The 15896-nt window shown below is 45.8% G+C and overlaps 1 protein-coding gene across 2 annotated transcripts in view; it reads left to right on the top strand.

Moving 5' to 3' along the window:
• The window catches only part of LOC116324738 (neuronal membrane glycoprotein M6-a-like), a 38563-nt gene that overhangs the window by 13732 nt on the left and 8935 nt on the right, over positions 1-15896 (top strand). Inside the window, exons 2-7 of one of the 2 annotated variants that reach the window (XR_005613427.1) lie at positions 1715-1907; positions 2915-3071; positions 6463-6616; positions 8419-8495; positions 8575-8640; positions 9409-12655. Coding sequence is in view for 1 of the 2 variants with exons in the window: in XM_031745454.2 (XP_031601314.1) it covers positions 1715-1907; positions 2915-3071; positions 6463-6616; positions 8419-8495; positions 8575-8640; positions 9409-9561 (800 nt within the window). In the remaining variant the exon portion in view is untranslated. Of the gene's footprint in view, positions 1-1714; positions 1908-2914; positions 3072-6462; positions 6617-8418; positions 8496-8574; positions 8641-9408; positions 14769-15896 lie in introns of those variants that run through there. The other variant, XM_031745454.2, reaches the window with a different exon arrangement.

Here is a 15896-nt window from a genome sequence, read left to right as displayed (position 1 = left end):
GAACTGAACACTGGATCCTGATTACCCAACACCTCCTGCTAATGAGCTGCTTATGCTGCACCTCCTGTGCAGACAGGTTTAAGCGATCTCCAGCATAAAACACGTCTACAGTGATTTCACCCGTCAGCTGTAGTGTCACCACTGACAACAACTCAGTGACTCATCGTGTACTTGAATACTCCTCTCCTGGTTCTGCATGTGTGCAAGACGGATGAGCTAAACTACGCCAGGGAGGAAATGTAGATGTTTGTGTTAAACTGTGGAAGAAGTCCAGCAGGGAAAGATTGTTCTGCTGCCTCCCGTCGCTGCGTTAGTGCCATTATTTCTGGACTGAAAAGCTTCTCAAAGAGGAAAGATCACCGTTTATCTGGCAGCCACACAAATGAGTCATTTGAAAATAGCCGAATCGTTGGTGCATCATTCGCAGCTACTGCACAATTACATAATGTGGCAGGTGGAGAGCTCTAATTAATCATTCCAAACACAGGAGAATGGCTCGGGAAAACAGGCAGAGTGATCAGAAGTAACCTCTCACTGCAAACCACTCAGCAGGAGCGTTAGCATGGACGAGGACGAGGAGGAGAGGGTTAAGGTGCTCCGGTCTTTTTTCCTCAAATACAATATGCAAGTTAGAAAATTGTGCTGCTAAGACCAAATGATTCACAAAGAGGTTTCAACCTTCACTTTGCATGCTTTCATTGCAAAGTTCACAGAAGAATAACCTACGATTCCCCAAAGAAACCAACCAAAGGTCCAATGGGAGACCAAGAAAGTTATATGTGTGTTTAAAATCCTCACACCAGGAGTGAGAATGTTTGTGGTGCAGTTAGTACTGAAATAAATGTACTTCAGGACATTTTCACAGGAAAAAGTATAAGTAGGTCAGAGTTAATCCAGTTTTTTAATAAGGGAGCATTTCCTTTATGAATGGAGCTCTCTGTCTGCTCCTGTGTTGTAGGAAGGTTATTCTGAGCCCCGCGCTGTTTCTACCTGCATCCTGAGCCAATATTAAAAATGTATTGCATTGAATTCAGCTGATTGTGGGTAAGAAGCCAAGTGAATGTCAGTTTATATGTGCAGCTGCTTTTGCATTGTGTCAGTTTAAGTGATTGCGTGACTCAGTGTTTGTCTGTCGATGCTGTTTATTGTCCACAAGGAGGTAAGAGCTGCTAATCAGCCGGATCATTTAAAGCTACATCAAACTGGTCATTAAACACTCACAGCTAATAAAACCCTTCAGGAGGCATTTAGGCATCACGTTTCATCGCCTGCTCTCGGGGGAGGAAGAGCCGCGGCCGTCACTGCATTGATCTCTGCTCGGTTTTCTCTTCTTCACGAGCTTTTAAGTTGTTGGAATCACCGATCAGCTCTCCAGCTGATGTGTCGGCCAAGATTTCAATTTTTGCTCTTCAGTATTTAAAGGAGTCATTTTTTAGGAACGTCAAATGAAAGTTATTGCAGCCGCATTATTTCCTGTAGGCCAACATTCACGGAGCAAACTGGGAGTTTTGGTTTCTGCACTCAAACGTCAAACTTTATGTTGTGTCTTTGCACATGCTGCTCCATGTAATGACCTACCCAGCGGTGCACATACTCGTTTTACCGCTGTGTGTGTGCCCGTAACCCCGCCCCACGTCTTCTCCTTTGCTTTCATCATCGTCATATAGAATTTGTTGAACTGCAGTCAGACTCACGGTTTCTGTTTCTGTCTCAGGCTGTAAGGAGTGCTGCGAGCGATGTGTGGGCAGCCTGCCCTGGGCCTCGCTCATCGCCACCATCCTCCTCTACATGGGCGTGGCCTTGTTCTGTGGGTGTGGCCACGAGGCTTTGAGCGGCACCGTCACCATCCTCCAGAACTACTTTGAAGTCATCAGAGCCCCAGGAGATACTCTGGATGTGTTCACCATGTGAGTGTTTCATCTTTTCTCTGTACGGAGTATTAATAATCACTCTTAATAATCATGAAGCCCAAACAGAACGAGCTGAAGCCAACTGAAGCTCAAAGCCATAGCCTGTGTATAAAAGATGAATGTAGCCATTGGTTTCAGTGTTTTTGTTTTTTAAATTGATAATGGGTCCTAACTGGTGCATCCCATTGCTAGAAATATCCAAAATGAACTCTAAAACTTCACTCACCAGAAATGAAGCGTAGGCTACTAACAGCACAGGAAGCTGTATTATTGGACACAGTTTATCTGAAGTTCTGGCCACGCCCCTTCCTGCTGTACATCTATAAATCCCTTCTTGTCCCACACAGTTGTTTGTTCTAGTTTCTCACCCCGCCCCTCCAGGCCCGGGAACCCCCACCTCTTCCTTAATGACGTGGTCTCCCAACTGCAGCCTTTGAGCTAGTTCATAGCCTTCGGGCTAGCTCATAGCCTTTGGGCTAGCCCATTGCTTCATTATCATTAAAAGTGTTTCATTCACATCATCGTCCAGACTCCAGTTAGCCGTGGAGAGGGCTAGCAGTCAGTTAGCAGCTACAGCTGCCTGTGTTGCCATCCACCTATCAATCAAAGAGACCACGCCCCTAACCATGCATGCCGTCATGCCGGCTGTAAACATGATTATTTCGGCTGTAAACTTTTGACAGTGTAGAGACCGACTCACTGCTGGAGCCTCTAGTGGACACTATTGGAACTGCAGTTTTTGGCTCTTCTGTGTTTTTTGTTTGTTTGTTTATTTAAACCGACAAACAAGAAAATAAAGATAAAATTGAGAATGGCTACGTTTACACCACTTACATTTTTAATGTGAATAAATCCTCCATGAATCTCTCGTTTCTGGCAGTTCCTCGTGGTGATTTAGCTGAAGATGCTTAAGAAGTCTGAAGAGCTCTCGAAGATGCAGTCGAGCATGAAAATAAATAAGCAGTCATTAATTAGCGACGCTGTGATGTGTGTCCTCTCCGCAGCATCGACATCCTGAAGTACATCATTTATGGCCTTGCAGCTGGATTCTTTGTGTTTGGAGTGCTGCTGCTGGTGGAGGGCTTTTTCACCACTGGAGCCATCCGCGATCTCTACGGAGAGTTCAAGATCACTGCCTGCGGACGCTGCCTTACTGCATTCGTGAGTCAACCCTAAAACTCATCAAGACATATTTGTGCTTAAGTTAGTGTTAATTTAAACAAAGAAGCTGCTGAAAGGATAGACGTGATGACTCTTTCCTATTTTATACAAACTCCGCTTTGCTAATGAGAGCAAATAATTAGCTTGATATCACATGACCATATACGCAAAAGGTCAGAATCAGTGATTCTGACCTTTTGCATACTAATGCCACACGATTAGTGGCATTGTTACTCATGCTCTTTCTGCAGCCCCTATTTCATCTAATGAGGACTGTGACAGTTTTCATTCTTTTCTGCTTGCAAAGATTAATAACATAAGAATGAATTTTTCTCATTCAGCACCTGTTATGTCGATCTCCATTCCATCTCGGCCGGTCTTTTTGGATACTTTCTCTCCTGTTTCACTACCTGAGCTGGTAAAACTAGTGAATTCAGTGAAAGCATCCTCTTGTCCACTTGACATTGTACCTGCATCATAATTCAAAAATGTCTTCAGAATCAGAATCAGAAAGGGTTTTATTGCCAAATGTTGAGCAGGTTTACAACATTAGGAAATTGCTGCGGTACTTAGTGCAAACATACCGTCATATAACGCTTAAGTAAACATAAAAATAAATAAAAATTAAAAGTGCTAAGTAGATATATATATACATTAGTGCAGGTGTGATCAGTGCCAGACATGGAATGATGCAGTGAACACAGTGTAGGGTCATGTGTTAGTGGTGGGAACAGTCATGTGGTTATTGTTCATGAGTCCAACAGCAGAGGGGAAGAAACTGTTCTTATGGCGAGAGGTTCTGGTGCGAATGGACCGGAGCCTCCTGCCTGAGGGGAGCAGGTCAAACAGTCTGTGTCCAGGGTGAGAAGGGTCAGCTGTGATCCGAGCTGCACGCCCCAGTGTCCTGGAGGTGTACAGGTCCTGCAGAGATGGGAGTTTGCAGCCAATCACCTTCTCAGCAGAGCGCACAACACGCTGCAGTCTCTGTTTGTCCCTGATAGTGGCTCCAGCGTACCACACGGTGATGGAGGAGGTGAGGATGGACTCGATGATTGCAGGGTAGAATTGCATCATCGTCCGTGTTGGCAGGTTGAATTTCTTCAGCTGCCTCAGGAAGTACATCCTCTGCTGGGCTTTATGACGGAGGTGATGGTGGGCTCCCACTTCAGGTCCTGGGTGATGGTGGTACCCAGGAAGCGGAATGAGTCCACAAAGGTGATGGGGGTGTCAGTCAGGATGATGGGGGGGAGTGGAGCTGTGTGCTTCCTGAAGTCCACAATAATCTCCACTGTCTTCTGGGCGTTCAGCACCAGGTTGTTCCAGGCTATTGGTCCATCTGTGCTCACTCTAATCAACTCTTCACTGGCGTCTGGTATAGTTCCGGTTTATTTTAAAAATGCTGCTATTCTCCCACTTTTAAAAAAACCTCAGCTAGACCCGTCTCTTTGGAGCAGTTACAGACCTATCTCTAAATTACCATTATATGCTAAGCTTCTAGAAAAGGTTGTGGCTAAGCAACTTATGGCAGCTCTGGACAATCATAACATTTGCGATAAGTTTCAGCTTTCGCAGAGCTCGCTCCACAGAAACAGCCCTTCTTAGGGTCTCAAGTGACATTTTGATGAGTAATGATGCAGGAAAATGCTCAGTCCTACTTATGTTGGACCTCACATCGACTTTTGACACTGTTGACCACCACATCCTCCTCGAAAGGCTTAAACATTGGGTTGGTGCATCGGGTACTGCCTTGGAGTGGTTCTCCTCATATCTACATAACCGATCTTTTTCTGTGGTGGTCTCTGATTTTAGGTCATCCTCTAGCTCCCTTACTTGTGGTGTCCCTCAGGGTTCGGTTTTGGGGCCTTTATTGTTCTTAATATATCTTCTCCCCCTCCAGCATATAATGGGCTCTTTTGAGGACATTTCTTATCACTGTTATGTTGATGATATTCAGTTGTACGTCTCTTTTAAGCCCCGGGATTTATCTAAGCTTCAGCTTCTGAATGATTGCTTAGATTCCATCAAACGTTGGATGGCTGCAAATTTCCTCCAACTCAACGAGGGGAAAACCGAAGCCCTTGGTCCTCTCTCGGTCTATGTTAAATCCTCTAGAATTTAGGTGTCACTTTTGACTCGACCCTCACATTGGATGGGCATGTGAAATCTCTGGTTCGGTCTTGTTTTTAATCATTTAAGAAATGTGGCTAAGTTAAGCCCTATTTTATCTCACCCTGAACTGGAAATAGCTATACATGCATTTATTTCCTCACACTTGGACTATTGTAACTCTTTGTTTATGTGTCTAAGCAAAGGTTCTCTGGATCATCTGCAGGTTGTGCAAAACGCTGCAGCTAGGCTTTTGACAAAATCCTCTAAGTATTCAGATGTGACACCATTGCTATTTCAGCTACACTGGCTTCCTGTGGAATTTAGAGTACATTTTAAGATCCTGGTCTTAACATTTAGAGCCTTGCATAGACTGGCACCAGCCTACATCTCCGATCTGCTACAGCCCTATGTCCCCAGCAGGTCCCTGAGGTCATCTGATCAGGGCTTACTTGCTAAAAAACGGACTAAGATGAGAACTAAGGGTGACAGAGCTTTTGCCACTGTGGTCCCGAGACTGTGGAACTCTCTCCCTCATACATTAAGAACTGTGGACTCACCTTTACAAAATTGTTTTTGGTTAAATTTATATTGTCTGTTTTACCCTTTTATTATTTTTTATCTTATGTGCAGCACTTTGTGATTCTGTCTAGAAAGGTGCTATATAAATAAAATGTTATTTATTTATTTTATTTATATTTACTTGGATGTGCAGAGTAGTATGTTTCATATTGACCAGGTCTAAGACCATAAGACAAAGTGTTGCACAAACATTAAAGTTGTTTTACACACACACACACACACACACACACACACACACACACACACACACACACACACACGTCTATAACCTGCCAGGATCCAGTGATTATGGCCCTTCTAAAACATCTACAGTTGCTTTTATCTGGATCAAACACTTATTTGCAAATGGATAACTTTATAACTTATAACTTAAGTGATGTCGTTGTGGCACTTTAACGTTTCCTGCAAATAAATGATCAAAGAAATGTTTGCAGTAAACAGCACAGTCATTGTTCATCGTGGGCATCACAAAAGTACTGTTGGTTTCTGAGGTTTGTATTCGTCTAGTCAGCTACATCTGGAAACTGTGACAGATATTAGAGTCGGAGTCGCTGGATGCGTTAGTGCAGCCACTCAGCTCAGCGGCTGATGAAGACGAACGTGCACTTTGCACTTTTCTAGTCCAACCCGAATAAAGACTTTTGTGAGCTCTGCTGAACACGATGCACAGCAGTACGAGACTAACATGTGCCTGTGTTTGCAGCTGATGTTCCTGGCCTACCTGTTCTTCCTGGTGTGGCTGGGGGTGACAGCATTCACCAGCCTGCCGGTCTTCATGTACTTCAACGTTTGGTCCATGTGTCAGAACACCAGCTCGGTGGAGGGAACCAACCTCTGCCTGGACCTGCGTCAGTTTGGTACGCACACTTTGGACCCTTTGCTTTTTGCACCCTGATGTTAAATGAACTTCCAATCATGAACAGCTACATTTCTAATTTACCAAAGAATTTTGTAGCAACGTTTCTTCGTGGTTAGACCTCTGCAGGCTTTGCACAGTTGATGTGAGACGCTGTAAACGGGAAGACTGACGAGTTCAGCTTGATGAGCTTAGCTGCCTTTAAACAAATGACTGTAATTTCCCCATGCTGCTGCTCCGAGCTCAGACCTGCCCCTCCCATTGATCCGTGCACCTCTAATTTATGTATGAAACATCTTTTCCTTCACTTTGTTGGATTTAACAGACTGTAAATGTTCTTCATACGCTAAGTAAGATCCTGGATCACCCAATCGCTGCTTAGAGCGGGCAGGTTAATGGTGACTCACCAAAACACCAAAACTGGCACATATCATGGAAAAACCTGTGTGTGTGCAGAAGAAGTGCCAAATACCAGCAGAAAGCTGCAAAGCCTTCCAGGCGCCGCAATGACAGCAGAGCCGAGAATCGGATGCTCAAGAGGAAAAACATTGATCTGAAATATCTACAAATTCATTAATGAACGTCTCGTCCGAGCTCAGCCTGTCGGTCGGGGGGTTACACAGGTGGGTCCGTGTGAAATGTGGGTGTGACTGAATCACAGCAGCTCTCTTCAGACATCCTAAGAACAGATCACAGAAATAAATCCACATCACAATAATGTCAGGAAACAGGAAGCAGTAGCGGGACATGTTTGTCTCTGGGCCACGCGTGTCCTGGCTGCGTTCACTCAGGAGCTCCACCTTAAATCAGTCCAATGTCCGATGTCATTCAGCATTTAAGGTGGCAGAACTTGGCCGGGTTAGGCCCAGAGGTGCCAGCTGTCTGGGTTCTTTATGCAGATTATTTTTCTGCCTGATTATCGTCACCTGTCTTTTCAAACAGCATGTTAGCACAACTTAGCTCAAAACCTCCTTAAATGTTCACACAGACAGACTTCAGCTGGTGGATGCTGCTCCAGCAAACAGCACGTTTGGTGCTTCGCTGAGTCTGTTCTCACACGAGCACGGCTTCGATTAGAATCCACAAACGTCCTTTGCAGTATGACGACCCACCAGGTTTTATGCTGGGCGGGTGAGTTTTATGGCGTGAGCCGTGAAATGACTGAGCTCGTGTTCACGTTCCACTGCGTTTCTGCTGAAGTTCGTTATTTATCAGGAGATAACAATAAACTCAGTAATGAGTGATGGTAATGTCGTGATGTGCGTGTCGTGCCGTCTCTCTTGCTCTCTCGCACTCGGCCGTGTTCCATCGACGTCAGGTAAATCATGGTGGAGGCCAACACTTCATATCAAGCCACGTACACGTTCGGTGCGTCCTGGTCGTGCAATACCGTGTGCACGATGCAGTCACAGCACTGCCCACCATGTTGTTCTCAGGATGCCTACATTCAAACAAAAGGCACCACCAGAGGCATTGTGTGCACTTGCTCACTGTGCTGCCATCTGCTGTTCAACATTTAGACTGCAGCAGGCCTCAGTCAGCAAACTAATGAAGATTTCTCAGGAGGAAAAACATTAAAGATGAACTCCTGGTTCATGAGGCGCTGCGCTCTGGACAGTGATTACTTCAAGGCCGTTCCCAGCGGCCGACAGTCCAGGAGCGGGGACGCGTTGATCTCGGTCAGCTTTAATTAAAGAAACGCAGCGACTCTCCCGTCCGAGCGCCGCGATAGGCAGAGATTCCCCAGTTTTTTCATCAACCACAGAGGACGACGGAGGCTAACAGAGCGTTTGTGCTTCTCAGGAGCGGTGACCATCTCCGAGGAGAGGAAGTTGTGCACACAGTCCGAGAAGTTCGTCAAGATGTGCGAATCCAACGAGGTGAGAACGCAGCAAAAACACGTATACGTGATAACCCGTCAGCACAAATCCAACGTATCACGCGTGTGTTGTGTTGCAGCTGGACTTGACCTTCCATCTGTTCGTGTGCGCACTAGCAGGAGCAGGAGCCGCTGTCATCGCCATGGTGAGAACCATCATTCTCATATCTGATTGGTTATAAGGTGTTCTGTCATTATGGTTTTTAATGATTGGTGCAAACAAAGGAAACAGACGTCGTCCCTGCAAACAGGGAGAGAAAAGAGTCAGAGTGTAAAATCCACTCCTGCACGTCTGCAGTGAGACAGACGGTGAGTCACCGGCGTCTCCAGATCCGAGGCGTGGAGACGCTCACATCCGTCCATCCTCACTGCAAGCACACACTCACACACACAAATCTGTTGTGCGGCGTGAAGCAGCGTGAGGGACGTTTCATTTGTCAACTTACTGAAGGGGATGAAATCGTGTGTTGCTGGATGTGAATGCTGAAATGCTAAAATGAAGAGTATATCACACACGCGTGCTTTAACACTAGGGGCCGAGTTAGAAAAGCCAGAGGGAGCGGCTCGTGTGCACAGTGTGGGATTAACGCCATTAGACTCGACCTGTGTTCAGTAGCGGCTCGTGGGCTGTACCTGTGTTTGCTCCAAGAAGGTGACTACATGTGCACTTCCTCTATTAGATTCAAGGAAACGTGTTAAAAACATGCAGCGGCTACAAGCTACACACATCCTTTAAAGACGAGATGTGACCCAATCATCTAGCCTCTCCTTCCTTTTCCTGCAGCACTGATGTGATAGTGTAGGAACAGTCCAAACCAGCTGTTCTCAGATAAGCCCGCTCAGTCTGTCGGCAGCGTCGGCGTGCAGCGGACGAGTCGGTGATGTTTGATCAGTCTCATGCCGTTTCCCCTCAGGTGCACTTCCTGATGGCTCTAGCAGCTAACTGGGGCTACCTGAAGGATGCCAGTCGGATGCAGAAGTATGAGGACATCAAGTCGAAGGAGGAGCAGGAGCTGCACGACATCCACTCTACACGCTCCAAAGAACGTCTCAATGCCTACACATAAACACGCCGCCACGAGGAACGACACACACACACTTACCTGTCAGACACACACGCACACACGGGTGAAAAAGGTTCATTCAAACAAATTTACAGACACGAGTAGGCAGAAATTAGAGGATAAGAAACCCATGAGATCACCGACGCCCTCGTCATCCTCAGCTCTGCACTCGATCGTTGCTGCTCTGCTCCAAGCTTAACACGATAAATCGTCCAGATTCACCGAACCTAAACTCGTCAGACATTTTAGTCTGAAGGTTTCTGAATGTGATGGTGTGAGTTTTCAGGCCTTTCAGAGTAAAATGCTGCACAAACAAAAGTTCTCTCTGCATAACACAAACCAGCGTAATGAGGAAATGCCCAAAATCACCGCGGACGAACCCAAAGAACGAGAATTATTTCAATCTGATCGCCTAAAGACTCCGAACAACAACAACTTACAGCAGAGCATGAATGAGGACGGCGTCCATGAGCTCATCATCAACCTGCACACACACACACACACACACACACACTGAGACATGTAGATGTGACTGAATGGTCGGTGTTGTTTGGTGGTGTCATGCTGTGTTGTGTCGTTTCGCCACGCTATGATGATGGTGTCACAGAGAAATAAGGTCCCCGAGGAAATTTGTGCCTCCCGGGTACAAATGGGTAGCTTTGCCAACTCCCCCCCACCCCCTCCTTTCTCCCTGACCTCTGACCTCTTCACGTTGAGCCCAGTTTCATTAGTTGTTTCGTAGTTTCTTGTTGCGTTCGCTGACCCATGTGGTCGTTTGCAGCGGTGGGGGGTGGGGTAGGGTTTTGGAAACAAAAAGCACTGGATTGGTTAACATCCAGCAGGTGGTTGGAGACCCGCCTGAGGTTAGCGTTGAGCTCGAGCTTTGGTTATAAGGTTTTCAACCCTAACCACCGGCCGATCACGATGACCTGCAGGAGCGATTTTACCCGATGCGTTAATTACGAAGCGCCGATGATCGCAGAAAAATCGATGTCATGAACACGACCAAATTCTCTTAATGCGTCTCTATTTCTGCGTATCTTTATTATTATTATTATTATTCTGAGGCTGACAGCACGTACGGTGGCAGCGGGGGTGCAGCTAGTGAAACGGGGCTCCTTCCTCCTCCCCCTCTTCGTCCCCTGATTGTACAAACTTGTGATTCGTCCTCAGAAACAGCACATCTTAGCAGCACAAAGTCTTTTAGTCATCATCTCATCCGTCTGTTACGTAACGTTTTCTCACTTTTCAGGGATTTTGCCACATTTTTATTCAGATTCTTTCTGTGTGATTTTAGCACCGGGGTATTTAAACGGGGCCGGGGTCGGGTGGGGGGTCTGTCACATTACCATGTGATGATTCAGTATTTCAGCGATCCTGCACACACACACACACACACACACACACACACACACACACACACACACACACACACACACACACGAGCATATACACCAATCATCTTGAGCGATTCGTTGTTCTCATGCTTCCTGTTTTGCGTTCTTTGGTGACACCCTGATGCGACCAAACATTATTTGTAAGTTGAATCAGAAAAATCAGTGACACCAATCGCAGGCTGACGGCGGCGGAGGATCTGCAGGAATTCTGGGTAGTGTTTGTGCGTTGGCAGGGGTGGAGGTGGTTCCTCAGAGGTGGAGGTGGTGGTGTCTGAAACAGATTGTAGGGCTGAGAAAGAGGAATGGCATTCCAGCGAATAAGCTAATGGTTCAGGGCTGCTCTCCTGTCCTGTAACGTTCTCCTCGGGTTGCTGGGTTATTCTGGAACAGCGGAGCTTCCCAGTTCTTCACAGTCGCAGTTCTCCATGCGAGGTTTTATCAGCAGATAAAAATGCAGTCAACACATTTAATAAGCTCGACGTCCTTCTAATGCAGTGATCCAAACGCAGCGCGGTGGTTCGGTCTTTGTTCTGTGTTCAGCGAGAGAAGAAGAAGAAGAAGCGTGCAAGTGAGGATGGTGATGATTCTCTATCTGCCAGTAGAGATGACTGAGAGCGAGATGAAGATGATGACATGATGGTTTGATTTGATGAGACTACCAGCACACACACACATACAGACACACACACACACACACACACTCCACCACCGCCATCACTCTGAGCCATAACTCTTTACTTTTCACGATGACATTTCACTATTTTATTATCAACTTTTAATCTTTGAAACTTTTTAAATGTGAAATCATTTAATTAGAAAAAAGAAATGTGTTTTTTTCTCTTTTCTTTTCGCGTGTGGGCGGTGCTAAAGCGCTGCACCGACGTTAACTCTGTATAAAGATATACATATATGTGAAACAGTCGAGGTGAGCAGCCGGGAGGAGGATTTCCTATGGGTTACAGAGTCCGGAGGGGGCGGCGGTTCAGTCCCAATGTCCTGATCCTCTGCTCCCCGCACACAGCTGCACTTACACCCCGACGCTCCCGAGCCGGCTGGATTTCACAGCCGGAGTAAAAGGTTTAAATCGGCGCCTCGGCTCTAACAAAATCCGTTACTGTGGCCACGACGACCAAAGTCCAGATTAGCTGGCTTCACACGTTGGTCGTCCTGATTCATTGTGACTCTCTAAACAGTTATTTTGAATGATTCAATGATGGGTCGCCATCTGCCTCAGCCAATCAACGCGTGGAAAACGTTGGTTACCGCCAGCTTTGTGGCTCGACCTCCTGCTCGTGTTTGCTGTTAGATATTTACGGGTGTAAATATCTAAATAAATACTTTAAAACGATGAAAGATAAAGTGGTGCTCGCTGACCTTTCAACTTAATGCTAAAAAACTAATTTCACTTATTTAAAAAATGTGTGTTAGCTGATTGGGTTAAACTCAGTTAAAAGCTTTGATGTTAGACAGCACAGATGCTGATTGGCTGAAGCACTCACGGGCCTCGGGACAAGGACGCCATCCAATCAGGAGGTGTTGGGAGCGTTTCCAGGGACTAACAGAAGAAATAAAGGCCAGTTAGCGTCTGTGCGTCGAAGCCGTGCTCGTTGCTTCGCATCGTGTAACTGCAGCTGACCAAAGTAGAAAAACCACCACGGTGTCAACGAGGGGCGCCTCCGCCGGACTCGCGTCCTGTTCAGGTGTGTCCCGGCTGCACACAGTCAGTATTTTTAAGGGTCTAGTTTTACAGTAACAGTATTCTATCATTTCATTGCCTGACAATGGATGTCTTGTCAGTGTTTTTAACCTCAGATAAAAGAAAAAATAGTTTTTTGTGCACTTATTGACCATCGTGAGCTCTCTCTCTTATTCTTGGTGTGTAAGTGCATTGAGATCCCCACTGTGGGACCTGTGTATAGTCTTGCAGCATTGGTTATAACCTGAAGAAATAACAATGATGAAAACGAATGAATTCATAATAATGAAGATAATCTTATACTACATAAAAAAGACAGTGACTCTAGTTGTTGTTTGTGGCATGGTTATGCATTCAATGGTCATAATTTTAAAGATTAAAACAAGACAAAAAAAAGTCATTCTTTTCCACTGGCGCTGTTCTGCTGTTTTTATTTTCCACTTTTCCGTGTGCAGTATTGCCGTTCCTGTTGCTAATGGTGTTGCTAAGCTAGCTTGCTTGCTCAGTTGTTTACCACCAGAGCAATATATTGTAGCAGTTTGACAAAATCGAGACGTTAAAAACAACAAGTCCATTCTCTTCAATTTACGGCATACAAGTGCATGAATTTATGATTGCAAGTCTTCAGTGATATGATTATGGTGTTCTGTATTGTTTATCCTAATAAAGCGGATTTGCAGATGTGGTGTAATGTATTGCTCTGGCCACCCGTTTCCCCGCACCCACCTCTGCTCACGTCCTCCTCCACGTCGTCCTCGCAAACACGCCGGCTCAGACGCTTTCAGAGCCCACGTGATGGATTCCAGACAAATGATCGGAAACGCAGAATTCAGACTGCATCCAGTGCTGCTGGATGTGGAGGACCATAACAGCCATCATTTCAAAAAGGACACGAATAAATTAACGGACACGTCTTTATTGCAAAAATAATAGTTATACAAAATAGGGTTTCTTAGCTGAATTGTTTTTGGAATTATTTTGTCATCTATTTACTTTATTTCCCCTTTTGTTTCTTTGTGTTTTTCCTCTTTCTGTGTTTCTGCTTCATTATGCAAACGAGACCCAGAGAGCTGATTCTGCTCACCTGGGTGTTATCTGTGGTCACCATCCAGGTGACCAAACGCACCGCTGAATCGTCTCTGGGTCAGCGACGGTGTGCCGACTCCTCCTGGTCGCTGAACCAGGGTCGGTCTCTGCAAGGCAAACAAATCAGTCGTGTTAAACTTGGCGTGCGTTCGGATGCAAACTCAAATGTTAGTTTATGCAAAACTGTTGGAAATGCTTAATGATCTGAATGATGGCAGTTTTGGTCCTCCACAGTCTGAAGGTGAAGAAGCCAGACTGTCGGCTTCTCCCGGCTGCTGTATGAGAGTCGTGCTGTGAATGTGGCACAGAACAGATTTGGCCCAAATGAAAGCGAAACACCTGAGACAGGTGACCCGAGAGGCTCAGCCCACTGTTGTAGTCGGGTGGAGGAGGATGTGAGCAGCTCGCTCTCCATTCGTTCAAGTCTCCTCATCTTACTGTCTAACCCACATGTAAAGACGAACACGTGTGATGACACGTACTGATCCTGCGTCCTCTCTGTCTGCCCGCTGACCGCGGCTGAACCATTCCAGGATCCCGAGCGCGGGATCAGAAACCCGAGCGCGTCGGCGCGATCGAGCATGAATTTCAATGACATGACGTCTGAGTTCCAACCCGCTGTGAGGAGGTTTGCCGTGTTCCCACAACTCTGAATCACAGGGGGGGAGATCAGACCCTCTGTGCCTGATAACTTCAGCTCTTGTCCATCGTGAACTGAGCCGCAGATCTAAAAGCTGATGATGTCAGTCCGTGACCTTCCACTGATCATCACGTGTTTCAGATTCATGCATTATGTGAGGTTGGACATCTTGGACGTTGGAGGTAGTTTTTTTCTGTTTCTCTATAGTATGCTAGACTTTTTGTACTTCACTCTGGTTGCTTAGTAGCAGGCTTTATCTGATTCACTCCTCCATCTTTGTACATATCTGTGCCAACAGCTTGGGCAGACAGTGGCTTTTTTATTTGTAAAGACATAAACTTGCTTGCATATATAAATAAAATGAAATAATACACTTGTGTACTTGTTAATAAGGGAACGTCCTGAGTTTGTGTCTTCATTTCTCTCACAAAGTCATTAGAAATAATGAAAAAAGGATAATGAGGATGTTATGTCATCCTCACACTGAGTGATGAAACATCAACAGACCAATGTGTGGCGCAGAGGACGAATAAAAGACGCTTTATCACATGCCTCACGCGGCCGGATCATCATCCACGATGGAAACTGCTGTGATTAATATTTTTGGTGATAGATACAATCAATCTGATCAGAGTTACGAAGGATGTTTATACACGAAGGCCTCATACCAAAGGTAACGTTAGAAGTCACGTGATCTCACCTGCTTCATGCAGGCCTTTATCCAAGGAAAGGAAACAACACACTGGCACAGGGAGGACACGAAAACTCTAAAGGCCCAACTGAACACGAGCACCAAGCCCCTCCTGATAAAGGCTGTAACAGCGCCAACTTGTGGTCACATTTATGCATTACAACGTCCAAAAAAACTGGCTGCCGTTGAGCAGTCAGCAGGTTTGAGTAAGCGCTGACGTCTTCTAGGAAACGAGGACTAAAGCTACACCATCTTTTATTCGTACCATTACCTGATGGTTTTGCATCTTGAACTTCTTTTAGGATTATCGCTCATTAGTTCGGCTTCAGTCACAGAAAGCTGTCACCGGATCATCTCTGCAGCATGTCTGCACAGGATGAGCAGATAACCTCAATGTGACGAACATTTGATTTATAAAAGAAAGGCTGAAGTTTCAGAGGGTTATGTTTCCCCTCAACGGCCTCAGGTGTGCATCCAGACCAGAGCACAGAGATCCAAATCTACAGTTTTAGGCGCCTCCACCGTCACATATGAAGCAGTCCTGTTTTGTGAATCTATCTTTTTCTATTAACTGAGTCAAAGAAAAGTAATTTAAAAGCAAAACATTTTATGCACAAAGGTTTTGTTTCACTGTATAACCACAAATTATATTTACAGTTCATGTTGGAGTTTTGGAAAATCCAGCAGTGCCACCTTGTGCTAAAGAAGTGAAGTACATGTCTAAGCACGTCATGTCATGGCTTCCTGTTTCAGCCATGCATGCTGCACGTCCCCCCCTGCTGGTCAAAGTTCATCAGTGCATCCGGCTGTCTCCACCCTCCCATCCTC

Source organism: Oreochromis aureus, linkage group 6 (genome assembly GCF_013358895.1).
Source record: "Oreochromis aureus strain Israel breed Guangdong linkage group 6, ZZ_aureus, whole genome shotgun sequence".
In the NCBI taxonomy this organism is placed as follows: domain Eukaryota; kingdom Metazoa; phylum Chordata; class Actinopteri; order Cichliformes; family Cichlidae; genus Oreochromis; species Oreochromis aureus.
This window is presented reverse-complemented; position numbering and strand designations above follow the sequence as displayed.